The sequence below is a fragment of the Nelusetta ayraudi genome, unplaced genomic scaffold (assembly GCF_046127955.1).
Source record: "Nelusetta ayraudi isolate G7.1 ecotype Tasmania unplaced genomic scaffold, CSIRO-AGI_Nayr_v1 ptg000017l, whole genome shotgun sequence".
NCBI lineage: Eukaryota > Metazoa > Chordata > Actinopteri > Tetraodontiformes > Monacanthidae > Nelusetta > Nelusetta ayraudi.
In genome coordinates, this window is record NW_027466067.1 from 1,125,501 (window position 1) to 1,140,774 (window position 15,274).

At 42.5% G+C, this 15,274-nt stretch overlaps 1 protein-coding gene across 1 annotated transcript; it reads left to right on the plus strand.

Moving 5' to 3' along the window:
• Positions 1 to 339: 339 nt before the first annotated feature.
• Positions 340 to 12,774, plus strand: timeless (timeless circadian clock). Its single transcript, XM_076024487.1, has 30 exons — positions 340 to 460; positions 941 to 1,052; positions 1,170 to 1,323; positions 1,460 to 1,574; positions 1,709 to 1,771; positions 1,862 to 1,963; positions 2,073 to 2,228; positions 2,305 to 2,438; positions 2,843 to 2,930; positions 3,028 to 3,204; positions 3,674 to 3,891; positions 3,967 to 4,070; positions 4,174 to 4,343; positions 4,805 to 4,930; positions 5,025 to 5,176; positions 5,753 to 5,850; positions 5,927 to 6,047; positions 6,551 to 6,752; positions 6,850 to 6,989; positions 7,589 to 7,668; positions 7,808 to 7,931; positions 8,731 to 8,813; positions 8,908 to 9,062; positions 9,848 to 10,070; positions 10,264 to 10,332; positions 10,475 to 10,593; positions 11,004 to 11,253; positions 11,512 to 11,557; positions 11,991 to 12,076; positions 12,189 to 12,774. The coding sequence occupies exons 2-30, from the start codon at positions 971 to 973 to the stop codon at positions 12,314 to 12,316; spliced, it is 3,765 nt and encodes a 1,254-aa protein (XP_075880602.1). The 5' UTR covers positions 340 to 460; positions 941 to 970; the 3' UTR covers positions 12,317 to 12,774.
• The last annotated feature ends 2,500 nt before the right edge of the window (positions 12,775 to 15,274 follow it).

Genomic DNA, 15,274 nt, shown 5'->3' on the forward strand with positions numbered 1-15,274 from the left:
TTGCGTTTTAACAGTTCCAACGTGTTTTTCTTTTCTTTTATTTATTTATTTATTTATTTATTTATTTACATAGCGTCAACCCCAACCCTCTGACAGTCAAAGTGTGTTGCAGCTGAAAGTCGTGAATGTCGTCCTCATTACTGACTGCCAGGCAGCAACACTTCAGCTCAAGCTTCTAAAAACTTGTCAGGCACATCGGCAGTGAACCGACAATATTAACCAGAGGGTGGCCGTTAATATTTATATCAATATATCAATCAAAAATATTTGTGATTTCGTGACAGGTTTTCGGGAAAGGTCGTTGTTCTGCCTGCAGTACTTGGGGGAGGGCAGAATTCCCCGCTCACCATTTCCGGTTTCGTGAGTTTTTCGCTCGCAATCTTGGCGCGAGGGAAGTTTGAAGACCGCAGCAAGAGCCGCTCGACTTTGACACAAATCCTCCCGTCTTATTTCAACGAGGGTAAAAACAAACTCGCATGATGAGTGCCATCATTTTTGTTGAAAGGGTCGAAAGCTCTGTGTTGCTTTTACTTTGCCGAAGATGCGGTTAAGTCGTAACGAGCCCCGCCGATTTAAACACAAGCTAACATCTCTGGCACCTTAACGTTAGCAGGAGCCAGTCGTAGCATCGTTTGTGAATAAGTTGTTAGTAATAGGGATTAAAAACTATTATCACTGTATTAGTCTAATTTATTCCCACAGTGTTTCGTTGTATCTGAATATCGGACCTAGTGTTCAGGCTGTTGGCATCAGTCAGCCATACTCAGTAACATGATGTCATATTAACATAAGTTTGAGAGCACTTCTGCCCCAACGTTTATGCTATTAAAGTAACCTGTTAAGTCCACAGTTAAAAGATTTGTTTCTATTTCCCTGTGACGTCAACGCGTCGAACTTTTGACGTCATGCTTCGTGAGTAACTTGAACTTATTGTTTTTAGGCTGGCTGGTGGTGCATGTTGTGATCGACAATGAATTGTGAACTTCTGGCAACGTGCAGCGCTCTTGGCTATTTGGAAGGAGACACCTACCACAAGGAGTCAGACTGTTTAGGTCAGTGCACGCTTGGATTTCCGGTGAATGCAAGACATGACAATGGCTTTTAACTGTGTATGTACTGAAAACAGTCTCTTACCCATCCCTCGGGACACCTCTCCACCTGTACTGCAGAGAGTATAAAGGACTTGATTAGGTATTTACGCCATGAAGACGACACCCGGGATGTGCGGCAGCAGCTGGGTGCAGGCCAGATCATACAGAATGATCTTCTGCCTATTATCACTCAACATGGCCACGATAAGACCTTGTTTGATGCCTGTATCAGGTATGAAAGTTCAATCTGGATTTCAAAGTTTCATATCACAAATATTGCATGTCATGGTGGGATCAAAATATGCTCCTATCCTTCCCCCCGAATAGCTTCTCTGTATTTAATGATGAATGTTTTCCCTCTCATTTAGACTCATGGTCAACCTTACTCAGCCTGCCATGATTTGCTTTGGTAAAGTCCCTGATGATCCGGTGTTTAGACATCACTTTTTGGAAGTGACATCTCATCTGCAGGCCTACAAAGAGGTATCGAGTGCCCTTAATATCTCTTTTGAAGATATTTTCTTTGTTTTTATCATGCAGTGAGACTGCCATGTGGCATTTTAACATAATAACATTTGCAGTCACTCAAAGGCACTGTGTTGTTTTTTTCCCCCCAGGCTTTTGCCAGCGAGAGAGTATTTGGCGTCTTGAGTGAGACATTATACAACCTTCTACAACTGGTTGGTGGTCCTAGATCTCATCTGTCTAGTTTTTCAAAAGTTCTATCACAACAATTTGGGTATTTTATTTCCCACCATTATGTCTTTCAGGACTGGGAGCAGAGACAGGAAGAGGATAACCTCCTGATTGAGAGGATCCTAGTGCTGGTTAGAAATGTGCTCCATGTACCCACTGACCCCTGTGAAGAGAAGGTGTGTTTTAAAGTCAATTATGTCGACGTAAAAAGGCAGAGACAGTTTTATCAGGGAAAGCATGTAATTTACTTTTTTTTTTTGCTTTGTTTATAATCTTCCTCTTAAGAAAGTGGATGATGATGCCAGCATCCACGATAGACTGTTGTGGGCAATTCACATGAGCGGCTTTGATGACCTGGTCCAATTCCTGGCGTCGGCCCAGAGTGAGCAGCAGTGGAGTTTGCACATCTTGGAAATAATCACCCTTATGTTCAGAGACCAGGTGAGACTGAGCTTATTAGAAGGAGGTAGATTCTCAGCTCGTCTGCGTTTTGAACCCTTTGTTTCCTTCCTTGCAGACTCCGGACACCTTGGTGAGTGCGGGCCAGTCCCGCTCAGCAGAGGAGAAGCTGAGGGACTCTCGGGAACTGGAGTCACTGAGGCAGAAGGAGCAGGCGGAGAAACGCTCTCGCACATTCCAGAGAGGGACAAGGTGCAGTCACATGAACGGTCTGCGCAGTGCAGCTGAAGGAAACACATGCACACTGACAAAACACAAGCATGTTAGGAATGTTAACAAAATTGTCCAATACAAAATTTTGTTTCAAATTTAATCAATTAAATTACAATTGCAACTGTTGAAAATATATTGACCTGGACATTATTAAAGTTCAGCGGTCTTATATAATCAGAATTAAAAATTATTTTTGAACTTAAATCACTATCCTAATACTGTAACTACAGTTTTAATATTGTAACCTACTTACTCTACCCAATTAATTCTAGTTAACATTTTTTTGTATTTCTTAATATCAACTTTATATAGAAGTGCAACTTATCCAAAACAAGGCTGGTTTGAAATAACAGATGTTGTTGTGTTTGATCTCCTCTCCCTAGGCACTCTCGATTTGGAGGGTCTTTTGTTGTTCAAGGCCTCAAGTCAATTGGAGACAACAATGTGATTTATCACAAGCATGTGCACAGTGTAAGTCATAGTAACCCTTGTGAGACTCATTACGTTGTTGGTGGTTTTGCAGAAGTAAAAAAACAAACTCTTTTCTTTCCCTCCTCTCTTGTTTTAGTTCAAAAATTATACTCACGACACTGGGAAAGCAGTGAGACGTGTCCCCAAAAGGCATCGTCAGGCCCAGGAGTGCAAAGATCAGCGACGCTCAGCCCTGAACGTCCGACTCTTCCTGCGAGACTTTTGTGTCGATTTCCTGGAGAACTGCTACAATCACCTCATGTATCTCGTCAAGGTGAGCTGCAGTGACAATAACACGTTTCCAAAGAGTATTTATGCAAATGGACAATTTTACGTAAACAATCTTCATATTTCTTGCAAGCAAAAAAGTGGGAGATTGCATGCTTGGGTGCTTTTCATGATAGGACTCTATTTAAAGCTCCAGTGTGTACATTTCTTAAGGAAGGCCGCCTGACAGGGCATCTCATATTTAGGCCACTGTCAGGTTGGCTTCCTAAAAAAATGATGGCGCAAGATGGCAGCTAACTAGGAGCAAGACTCTTTTCTCTCTGTATACTAGGTAGGAAAACCAAATTACTTTTATTGTACTGCAAGTAAACACTTTTATTAAAGTATTTATGGGAAGTATATTAAGCTTTTACCAATACAAAAATCATAAATCAGGCCAAATTTTACACACTGGACCTTTTAAGTGAACAACTCAACTCAAGCTTAGAGTCTCAGCACTTTATCACCCTCTGCAGGAACGTCTAGTGAGAGAGCAGACGGAGCAACACGACGAGACGTACTACCTTTGGGCGCTCAGCTTCTTCATGGCCTTTAACCGCGGCAACGGTTTCCGTGCCGACTTGGTTTCCGAGACGATGACGATCCGTGCGTTCCACTTCATCGAGCGCAACATCACCAACTACTACGAGATGATCCTTACGGACCGCAAAGAGGCCACCTCCTGGTCACGCAGGTTGGGGCAGGAGGGGAGAGGCTTGGATTGAGTCAGAACGCTGGGATCTTGGACTGAGGGTCTGGTCTCTTGCAGGATGCACCTGGCTCTGAAGGCGTACCAGGAACTGCTGCTGACCGTGAATGAGATGGACTGCTCACCGGACGAAAACATCCGTCAGAGTTCCAACGTCATCAAAAGTGAGACGCTGACGGTTGTGCCTCAGTCGCACCGTTCGAACCCCCCTGCCTGCCGAGTCATGTGCTAAGCTGCGTTTGTTCTCCCTTTCGCCTCGTTTCCCAGGCAACATATTTTACCTGATGGAATACAGGGAGATTTTCCTGACCTTGCTGAGGAAGTATGATGAAACCAAACAGCCTCAGTCCTACCTCAAAGACCTGGTGGAGTCGACGCATCTCTTCCTGCGCATGCTGGAGCGCTTTTCCAAAGGCCGCAGAAATCTCATGGTTCAGGTAAATGATGCCAAGCAGCCCCTTAAACTCACTCACTGTCACACTTCTGGCAGAGTTTGAAGCAGATCATCTTCAAATGGGGCCCTTACTTTTAAACCTCATTTGGTTTTCCTGCCCTTAAAATGATTCCCATTAATATATAAGAATATCCATAGATGCACCACCGTATTTCTAAAGAAGCCTGGTGTGGACAATCCAGGTCACCTAAAGGACGTCTTGCTATTATGGTGAACGCTTGCGTCCTGAAATAAACAAATGAAGAGGAAGGTTGACGAGTTATCGAGGTTTGTGTTGTGTGCACAGGCCACCGTAGCTCACAGGCAAACTCGGGAGAGGGAGGGAGAGTGAAAGAACCTGCAATATAAACCGTTGGCACTTGTTGCTCTTTCTTCTTCTTCAAAGTCTCAAAATATTATACACTGGACCTTTAACTATATATATATCAACATTACCCTGCACAGAGGAAGAGAGTGAGGCAGAAAAAGTCTCGAGGTCCTAAAAAGCCCGCGGCTGTGGAGACCAGTCCAGAGGCCCTGGAGGAAATCTGGAAGGTCGTGGAGGAGGAAGTGAGGGGTAGCGGCTTCCAGGTCAGTTATTCAATATTACTTCACCACTAAAAAGCTGTTTCAATCGTCACGGAGGCTGCGTTTGCTCTAACGTCGACTTTTGCGACGACTTCAGCTGTCGGAGTCGTTGACCGAAGGCCTGGTGCCGTTCGACGCGGCGTCTGAAACCCCTCTGGAGGAGCAGCGAACCGAAGCCATGGTCAGGGTGCAGGACGCCCTGCTGGCTCGCCAGGGACCAATGGCGCTGGGCCTTCTGCGGGCCGCCAGGTCAGCAAGACGCACCACCACTCTCCGACTGTGTCCCAGACCACCCACTCCTTCCCTCTACTCACTATATATGGAGTTCTATGTAGCCAACTGTACAGAGCTACTCATTAGCCAAATTGAAAAATATATTTCAGACTCCACTCTTCGCACCGTTAATGATGTCATTGTGGTCACATTGTTAAAACGTCCTGTCCAGCAGGTGGTGATAAATGTATTAATGATTAAACATCTAAATTAATTTACACATGTATATGCATTTTTGTGACAATTACATATTATACTAAGTTTCTTCCCACATTAAAAAAAAATAATAACACTTCGCTTTTCTACTTGATGGGTCAGCGCGAGCGCAATGCATGATGGGATATATCGCTTGGTTAGTCACCATCGGTTGGACACTTTTACTTTTTGTGGGAAACACTGAGTAGACAACATAGTGAATACCGATGTTCACCCAAGATTCGGACACCACGGCTAATTTACGTAGCTCCGAGTGACAGTAGGAGGCGATGTAGGGCTGGGCCTCTGTTTCATGTTCAGCTACTGAAATACTTCAACACTTCCTGCGGCACTCAGGGAGGTGTGGCCAGAAGGAGATGCGTTTGGTTCAGCTGATGTGGAGCCTGATGAAGAACTGGAGCTCTTGAAGCAGATCCTCCACGCCAACCTGCCACGTCAGTCGACTCGCTCTCGTCTCTGTTGTTTTAACACCGGTGCAGCGTTTTAAATTGTGCCTTTTTGGTCTTTCAGGCTCTTCTCCTCCTGAGCTGCCGGCAGACGATGAGGACGAAATAGCGGAGCTGGAAGAGGAGGAGTTGGCGTCCGTCCAAGTGTCTGAGAGAGAGTTCAACTATCTTGACTTCATCAAAAGGTGAGGCTCATTTTTCAATACTTTGGTTTCGATACCGGGTTGGGAACGATACCGGATGTTTCAAAACTGATTTGAACATCAAGAAATACACTTTGCGATTACAGCACAAAACTTTTCTTTTGCATTTCTCTGGTGATCCAGCTCAGGATTCCCTTCAAATCAAGTTTGCTGGATTCCTGTCCTCTGCCACTACGTCCTTGGCACAAATGCTGCATTCTGATTAATTTTGATCCACCTTAATAAAGTTTAGCTGCTTTGGAATCGGCACGCGGCTGTTAAGTTGAAAGCCAGTCGCCAGTGATTTTAGATCAATCATGCGCCATTATTTGCTAAGATTTACTTTCATTGATATCAATATTTGGGACCAAAAGATGATAATTCTCTGGGATATTTGACGGGATCGGATCATTTTGTCCGGAGCTGCAAATGTATGGATGTTTGTCCCTGAGCCTTACACAGGAGCCAAGCTAATGTTGCTGGTTCTTTGTCTTCCCTCCTCGCAGGTTTGCCAACCCTGCCATTGTGCTTCCCTACCTCCTCCTATTGAAATCCTACTCCAAGAACACGGCCCACACCAACCACTGCATCGCCCGGATGCTCCACCGTTTGGCTTTCGGCCTGAAGATGGACGCCTTGCTGTTCCAGCTGTCCGTCTTCCAACTTTTCAACAAGATCCTGAACGACCCGGCCGCCGCTGCTTATGGGGTAAAATCCTTTGTGGTCACTCGTGCAGCCTGCTTCGATGGAAAGTTCCGCAACAGATGTGACAGAGAAGCCCAACCTCATTTTCTCATCTTCACAGGAGCTGGTGACCTTTGCCAAGTTTGTGATAAACCGCTTCTTTGCAGTCGCAGCCAAAAACAACAAGGCTTATGTTGAGCTGCTGTTCTGGAAAAATGTGACGGCGGCGCACGAGATGACTGAAGGCTACGTCAGTGAAGGGTCGGTGCCTTTGCTGTTTCATGATAGGGTGGCGTGTTATTGCTTATTGTCAAGTGCTAATGAGGACCAGGAGGCAAGAACAAGCTAAACGCTGTCTCACAGTCCCTGTTTTGGCTCCCTATGTGATTTAGGATTGATTTTAAGTGTTGTTTTTTTTTTGGTATTTTTTAAGTGTCTCAATGATCTTAAAGAGCTGGTTTAGAATTTTGTACATAGGACCTGATTTCTAAGTTAGCCAGTGTGCTATTTATCAGTGGAGACGGACGGTTTCTAGTCCTCTAGTTAAGCAGAGTTCACTGGTGCTAGGCTAGTGTAAGTCAATTGATTCTGCTAGCCTGCCAATAAAAACAACCTTCCCCACTCCACAGTACTCTTGTGGGAAATAAATAATAACGCCAAGTCTTGTCCCACATCACGGCTCCCTTCTGTCTGGGTCTGATTGTGGCGGCACGCCCCCATGTGGTCACCTGCTGCAGTGAACCCCTGATGTGGACGGCCCCTCCTCGGAGGCTGTTTCCTCACCTGGATGTTCAATGTAAAATATATGGAAACGTGCTACATAAATAATGTTTTAACTGAGTTGTGTTAAAATGTGTCAGAGTGACAAAGAGCCCGGCGTGGACCGAAGAGGAGGAAGAGGAGCTGCGGCGCCTCTACGAGGAGCACCGTCACTCTGAAGGTTTCCATCTTGTTTTGTTGCACAGTTGACACACACACACACACACACACACACACACACACACACACACACACACACACACACACACGCAGCCATCCTGTCATGATCGTTTTGTCTTTTTCTTTTGTTTTGCTGTCAGTACCTGATATTGTGGAGACTCTGTTGCCATTACTGAGCAACAGCAACCGCACCCGGCGCCAGGTTGTGACACAGCTGGTGCACTTGGGTCTGGTGGACAGCGCCAAGGAACTCAAGAAGCCAAAGTAGGTGTCCCGTGATGTATTGATAATAGCAGTAGAGATAATGATGATGCTGCCAATGAGACAGTGTTTGAAAAGCAGTGCTGAAAAATGTTTGTTAAAATGGTTTAAAGGTCCAGTGTGTAAAATTTTAAAGGAAACCCGCCTGACAGTGTTTCAGCTGTTCATGCTGTTCATGCTGTTCATAAATACATTAATAAAAGTGTATAATCGCAGTACAATAAAAGTCATTTGTTTTCTACTCTTAGAACGGTTCTCATGAAACATATAGGAATATCCATAGATCAAGGGTCTTGCTCCCAGTTAGCTGCTATCTTGCACGGCCATATTTCTAAGGAAGCCTGGTGTGGACAATCCAGGTCGCCTGACAGTGCGTTTCGTGTATAGGGTGAACACTCACTTTTTCAAATAAACCAAGGAAGAAGAAGGTGGACGAGGTATCCAGGTTTGTGTGCGCAGGCCACCGTAGTTCACTGGCAAACTCAGGAGAGGGAGAGAGAGTGAAAGACGCTGCAGTCTAAAATGATGCACTTGATGTTGCTGTTTCTTCTTCAAAATCTCCAAATATTACACACTGTACCTTTAACTATTTGTACATCAGATGGCAGTATAGTGGGAGTGAGACCCTGATTGCTCTTTGTAGGGTCGGAAAACCAAATGACTTTTATTGTACTGCGAGTATACACTTTTATTAATCTATTTATGGGCAGTATTTTAAGCTTTTACCAAATATAAAAATCAGAAATCAAGCCAGTTTTACACACACTGGACCTTAAACTGTTCTTGTTCCGTCTTGCCATAGGAAGGGCACCAGAATCGTCCTGTGGACTGAGGAGCAGGAGCAGGAGCTGGAGATGCTCTTTGAAGAGTACAAGGACTCTGACGGTAATGGATGACACGATCCTCCTGTTGAGAGTGCACGATGCTTCCCGATCTGCAACTCTTCTGTCGGTGACAAAACAAACTGCTCGTTCTTCAGATGTGCTCGGAAACATCCTGAAGAAGCTCACAGCCAAGCGCTCGCGCGCCCGCGTGGTGGACAAGCTGCTCAGCATCGGCCTGGTGTCTGACAGACGGCAGCTTTACAAAAAGAGGAGCAGCGGCGCTCACAGGAAGAGCTCTGGGAAAGGAATGGTGAGGCTCCAGATGTTCCTTTGTTATTGTGGAGGTGCAGTTGAACTGGGTCACGACTAGATTAGTGTGTGTGTGGTTGGAACAGTAAAAGTAAATGATAATTCTTTACTAAAATGCATATGCGTACGTTTGAAATACGACATTATTTTGGGAGGTTGAAGTGTAATCAAAGGCTTCCTGTTCCTGTATGAGTCCCTTCATTGTGGCTGAACAAAGTATAATGATGAGGCCCAAGATAAAGCCTATAATGACATAAATCATAATCAAATAAATAATGATTTTCAATGAGTATTTGAGAAGGGCATCATCATAATCGGTAATAGTATTTCTTGTCTTAAATTATAGAGCTAGCTAGCTAGCAAACAACAGCTTCTGTCTTCAGTCTCCAGGGCATCTATTATTATATACAGTAGTGGAGAAAAACTTTTTTTAAATTGTACTTGATCTCAATTATTGTCATTAAATATTAGCCAGATTTTTTGTGTTAAAAAGGTTTGGTTGCATCAGAGGTACCCAAGTAAATGGAAATTGTTTTGTTGTTTATTGTTCATAAGACAAAATAAGAACTTCAGTAAAAAAAATAAAATAATTTAAGGAGCGAAGGGAAGGTGGTTCAAATCTGTGCGGTTCAACTGTTTGCACTTTGAGGTGTGAGTGGGAGAATGTAAGTAAGTGCTTTGTAGGATCGTGATGGTGTGTGTATATATATATATATATTTTATATATATTTTTTATTTTTCAAGAAGTGCTGTTTTCCTAAAAATCTACATGTTTTTCTACCACAGACTGAAGAGGAGTTCCTAGAGAATCTAACACAGGGTTTCGCAGAGGATCCAGTTGACGGAGAGGATGAAGATGATGAGGCGGAGGAAGACGATGAGGACGAAGACGAGGAATATGAAGAGCAAGAAAAGGAAAATTCCCTAAATGGGAGCAGTCAAAGTCTGTCCTCCCCATTGGGGAGCAGAGCTGATATTGCTCCCATGGTGTTTGCGCTGCAGCAGGAGGGTAAGACGAGAATAAAGAAATTAAAACATTTATGTGTGTGTGTATATATACATACACATATATATGTACATATATGTGTATCTATACATACGGATAAAGTAAAGTATGTTTTAAACAACTCTATAAAGGTTTATTTTCCTTTTTTTTTTTTAATCTTTTCTTCCTTTTAATCTTTTTTTTAATTCCATCACAGGTTTGTCTGGCCCCATATCGTGGCTTCAAAATTCTCTACTCAAGACGGCGAAAGATCGAGAAGAAGACGGTGAGAACCAAAAGTTACATTTCCTCCCTCGTCCCGTTCATCACTCCAGCTCTTCTAGGATGTAGGAAAAAAAATACAATAAAACAATATTATCGCCGCTGTCTGGATCTCTTGTTGAGAAGGTTGTGGTCTCTTCTCCAAGATTTCTCCCAGGCTGTGCCTCTGGTTCCTCTGGCTGAGGCCAACGAGGACGCCATGGAGAACAGGCGCTTCCTCAAGCTGTTGCGCAAGCTCGGACTGCGAGCGCCTGCCGATGAGCAGGTGGGTTGTTTTTGGAACATTTAACTATCAAAACTGTTTCACCTCACCTAAAAGGTCCAGTGTGTAAATTTCTTTAGGGAGCCCGCCTGTCAGAGTGTTTGGTATTTAGTTCACTGTCAGCTGGGCCTCCTTAAAAAAAAAAAAATGGCGGTGGAAAACAGCAGCTAACTAGGAGCAAGACGCTCTGCTCTATGTATATTCTGATATGTATGAAAACTGTTCTAAGAGTAGGAAAACCAAATGACTTTTATTGTACTGCGAGTATACACTATTATTAATGTATTTGTTTTTTATTTGGTTTTACCAATATAAAAATCATAACTCAAGTCAAATTTTACACTCTGGACCTTTAACAATTCATCTGTATTGTGTGCATTAATTTGGGGCCATATGTTTGTGTTTGTTTTCAGGAGATGTTTTGGAGGATCCCAGCTAAGATTCGTCCATCCCAACTGCTAAACATAGCTGCAGCTCTCGGTTCAAGTCAGGAGCAACCTAGATTGGATGAGGAGCAGGTCTTATCCAGGGGACCAAACAAAGAGTCCCAGGAGGTGGAACAGGAGGAGGAGGAAGAGGAGGATCCTGGGGAGCAGAGGGCCCAAGCCCTGAGAGATCTGGCACTCACGCGCAAGAAGAAGCAACGCGCGGCAAAGCACACAGGTGCGTCGGGTTCTCATGTTCTGAGCGACGGGTAATAGAATAGCTTCTAATTACAGATATCGTCTGACGGCAGCCCGGTCCCACGCAAGCTTTTTCTTTTTTTTTTTCCATTGTTGGTAACACATGTTCACATACAGTGTTCTCGGATCAGTTGGTCAGAAAGGGCAGAGTTAGATCTATTATATATATTCACAGAACTGTTTAAATTTTCATGAACGTTTTTTTTTTTTTTTTTTTTTTTTTTTAATCCTCTTTCAGATTCATCTCCTATGACGACAGAAGATGGAGATGATACAACTGAGAGGTATGGGAAGTATTGGCATTTTATTCTTATTATTTAAATGTTTTATTGATTTTTAAGGAACGTAGAAAAGAAACAGTAAAAGTGCAGGTTCATAATACGTGAGATGTTTTGTTTTTTGTGTGTACGTCCATGACATATCATAAAAATAAGATTATACAATGAAAAATGGAACATAAGAGTCCAAATAATAAGAAATCTGGTCCACAACGTGATAGACATTCTGGCATTCAGATTCATCTCCAAGGCAGACCAGAATACAAGGCATTCTGGTCTGCCTTGTATAACTCCAAAAAAAGGACCAATGAGCCAAGTATTGCCATTTTTGGTTCCTTTTATTTATTTATTCATTTATTTATTCATTCCAGCCCAAATCCATGGTTATTGTGGTTATTAGCATATTTTAACATACTTATTGATGCCCTGTTTGTGGTAGATCCCACAAGAAGACGTCAGCTAAAAGAAGCAGAGTTCTGGATGATGATGATGATGAGGAGGAGGAGGCGGAGGAGGAGAAAAATGGTAATAAAATGGTTTATGTACTCAAGCATTTAGTATCAGTATACATGGACGTCAATAGATTTGCTGGTGCGTTAACTGTAATGTTTTTATGCCCATAACATCGTCCCTGCAGGCCAAGACACCACTGCAGGACATTTGGACGGCAACAATGATGCTGATTCAGACGGGGAAGATGTCTCCGCTCCGGTGAAGCGCAGAAGGAAAATGGTCCTAATTGATGAAGACGAGGATGAGGACTAGGACTAGGACCTTCCTGTAATGGCTTGAAAGAACATCAGAGACGGAAGCGCTTTGCTCAGACATAACACAGAGCTGCCTAAAAAAGACTGCAGTCTCCTGGAAACAGAAAACAGCAACCCCAAATTTCTTGGATGTTGGAAATCTGCTCTCATGTCGAAAAAAATATATTATTTGAACGTTGCCCATTCTTTGATCAACTTTTTTCCTTTGTCGTTCAGGCAAAATAGTTTTGTGTGGCTGTTGTCATAATCTGACGTGAACTTTATAAACGTATTGTTATGAGAAATGTTTGCAGCACAACTGTTCTTCACTTCACTTTGTTTTCATTTGTTTCTGTGCTTTGTCTACCTGGTCGGAACAAATGTGGTGTCCAATTTTCTCGTGCTCACTGTTTAGTTTTCAAAACCGAAAATCAGTCTTCGTCATTATTAATAGTTAATAAAAAATAAAAAAAAACTGTTAATAAATAAAAATAAAAAAAAAGAACTTTAAGGACAATTTTTTATTAGTTGCAATACATCATTTCAAACACCAGATGGCGCATCGGATCAGAGACGTTTCATTTGATCTTATGAGATCTGATTGTGTTGTAAGTGAGCGTTATGGACGTCAAACTTTGCGTATGTCCATGTCCATCTTGAACATAATCACCTCGAACCACAGAGGTGGTTTTTGCCTCTGCATGCAGGGATCCAGTCAGGGCCTGTAGTGCGTTTGCAGCTGTGTCGGGGGGTGGTCTCGTGTCTTTACATCTGGACCATGTTAGTGACTTCCTGTCACATCATCTGCTCCAGCCCCACCAGAGGCAGCGCTGACAGTCTATAGACTCTGTGTCTGTGTGTGTGAGCATAACGGTGAAGAGAAGCTGATACAGGCTTCATCAGCGCAGAGAAATATCCAGTACAACTTGCACGTGCCAGGTTTATGCAACGTTTGGCGTTGGCCATAGTGAAATTCTTGGTAGTCGTCGCACGAAAACATGACTGAGAAATCCATTTTAAAGTCATGAAGGAAATCTTAACATGAAAGTTTTGTTTGTGTAAAAAAAAGAAAAAAAAACCTACATATGATTAATTGAATACCAACTCTTCAATTTTTCTTGCACGGGCTGCCGATGGTCCCACTGCAGCTGAGCATAAACCTGATGTCTGTTGGTCGTTTGCTTTCAGGAAAATATCTTTAGTCAAAGTTGTTTGTTTTGTTTTTGTGAGGTTGAAGGAAAAAAAAAATCTTAATTTGTCTCTGATGAGATTTAGGAGATCTTGCATCAATCCAAACTAAGCCTCATTGACTGAACACTGGGGATGTTTTATGAGAGCATGTTTAGTGAGCTGTATCTTACAATTTGATTGTCTTTTAATGGTCTTTTCAACAATGATTCATGCAACTTTATATACCGAGCTACTTCAAACAATACAACTCTGGACATAAAAGGCTGCCGCAGAGTTATGACATGTAGGTCCCTTTCACTCTGACTGAGCGGGTCATTTCCATATGCAAAGATGAGATTCAAAATGGCAAACAGTGCTGAAGTTCTAGCTTGCTAGATGATGTTTAGGCAATGATGAAAGGCATTTGGGTGGAGGGTAGGGGCATGTAAGGCACTTCTCACAGAGCCACCCCCACCCTCTGGGACACCCTCTGGTGAGAGTGGAGTGCTCCCCACAGCCTGAGCACTCACAGCTGTAGCTCACTCCCTCTACATGTACCAACACAGTCCACGGGCTCTTGTGTCACCAGTTGGTACTCTTGTGACACCACACGTTCCTGGTTCTCTGTCTGTAGTGTGCATAAATTATAAATAGGAAAAATGGGAGGAATGATCAAAATGTACTGCGCACAAGACGCAAAACAATCACTATCTGCAAAGAGGCTGCTCCCAGAAACAGAAGCCTAACTTTGATTTGGCATGCAGATATATAGCTGCAACATAACTAGAAATATCTTACATTTCAAAGGAACCTGGGACTAATAGAGTAAATTCAACCTCACTTTTTTTTAATTTTTTTTTTTAGCCTCGTTACAAAATCTGCAATCTTCAACTGAAACATGTTATAACAGCACTGATTCCAGCAGGTCGATGCTCCTGCTATTTTGCAACTTGCTTTTTGCTGATGCTCTTGTCACTAAACAATAGCAATGTGCGCAAGACAACGGCGTCACCTGGCCTTGGCTTTGAGGAGCTTTTGCCACGGTAGAGATTTTCTTTTTTCCTTTGGAAAATTCTACTTTGCACATAAGGCTTGCTGGCGAGATGGGAAAGTAACATAACTGGACACCAAGTTTGGTCATAAACAGGGTTAAGACAAAGAATAAAGGCCTAATGATGATCACGAAACAACTTTGGTGTGACTGTAACAGACACAACACAAGTGGAGAACAAGCTAGATGTGGATGTAGATATTTGTATCCTCGTTAATGGCAAGTAACAAAATGCAAATACTTTGTTACTGTACTTGAAGTATAATTTTCAGGTATCTGTACTTTACTTGAGTATTTGTTTTTCTGACAACTTTTACGCCCTACATTTGAACACAAATATCTGCACTTTCTACATCTTCCGTTTGAATAAAATGCTTGTTACTTTTGCGTTTGAAAGTGTTTAAAAATATAACACAGTTTGGCTGTGATGCAGTTGAAAGAGAAAAAAATTATATAGTATAGAGTACCAAAGCTGTTAAAAAATGATCCAGATACTTATGCAAAGACCTCTGGTCACTTCAGTCCAGATTTTTCTCTCACAACTTTTTACTTTTTTAACAACGAATGGATTGTCTCATAAATAGTAAAAAAAAAAAAAAAATAAATAAAAAATTGTTTACTTTTTTTTTTTTTTTACATTTTAGAACTTGTACTCTCTTACTTTTACTTGAGTAAAGGAATTGAATCAGTATTGGTACTTTTACCAGAGTATTATTATTTATTTATTTTACAATGTGAATACTTTTGCCACCTCTT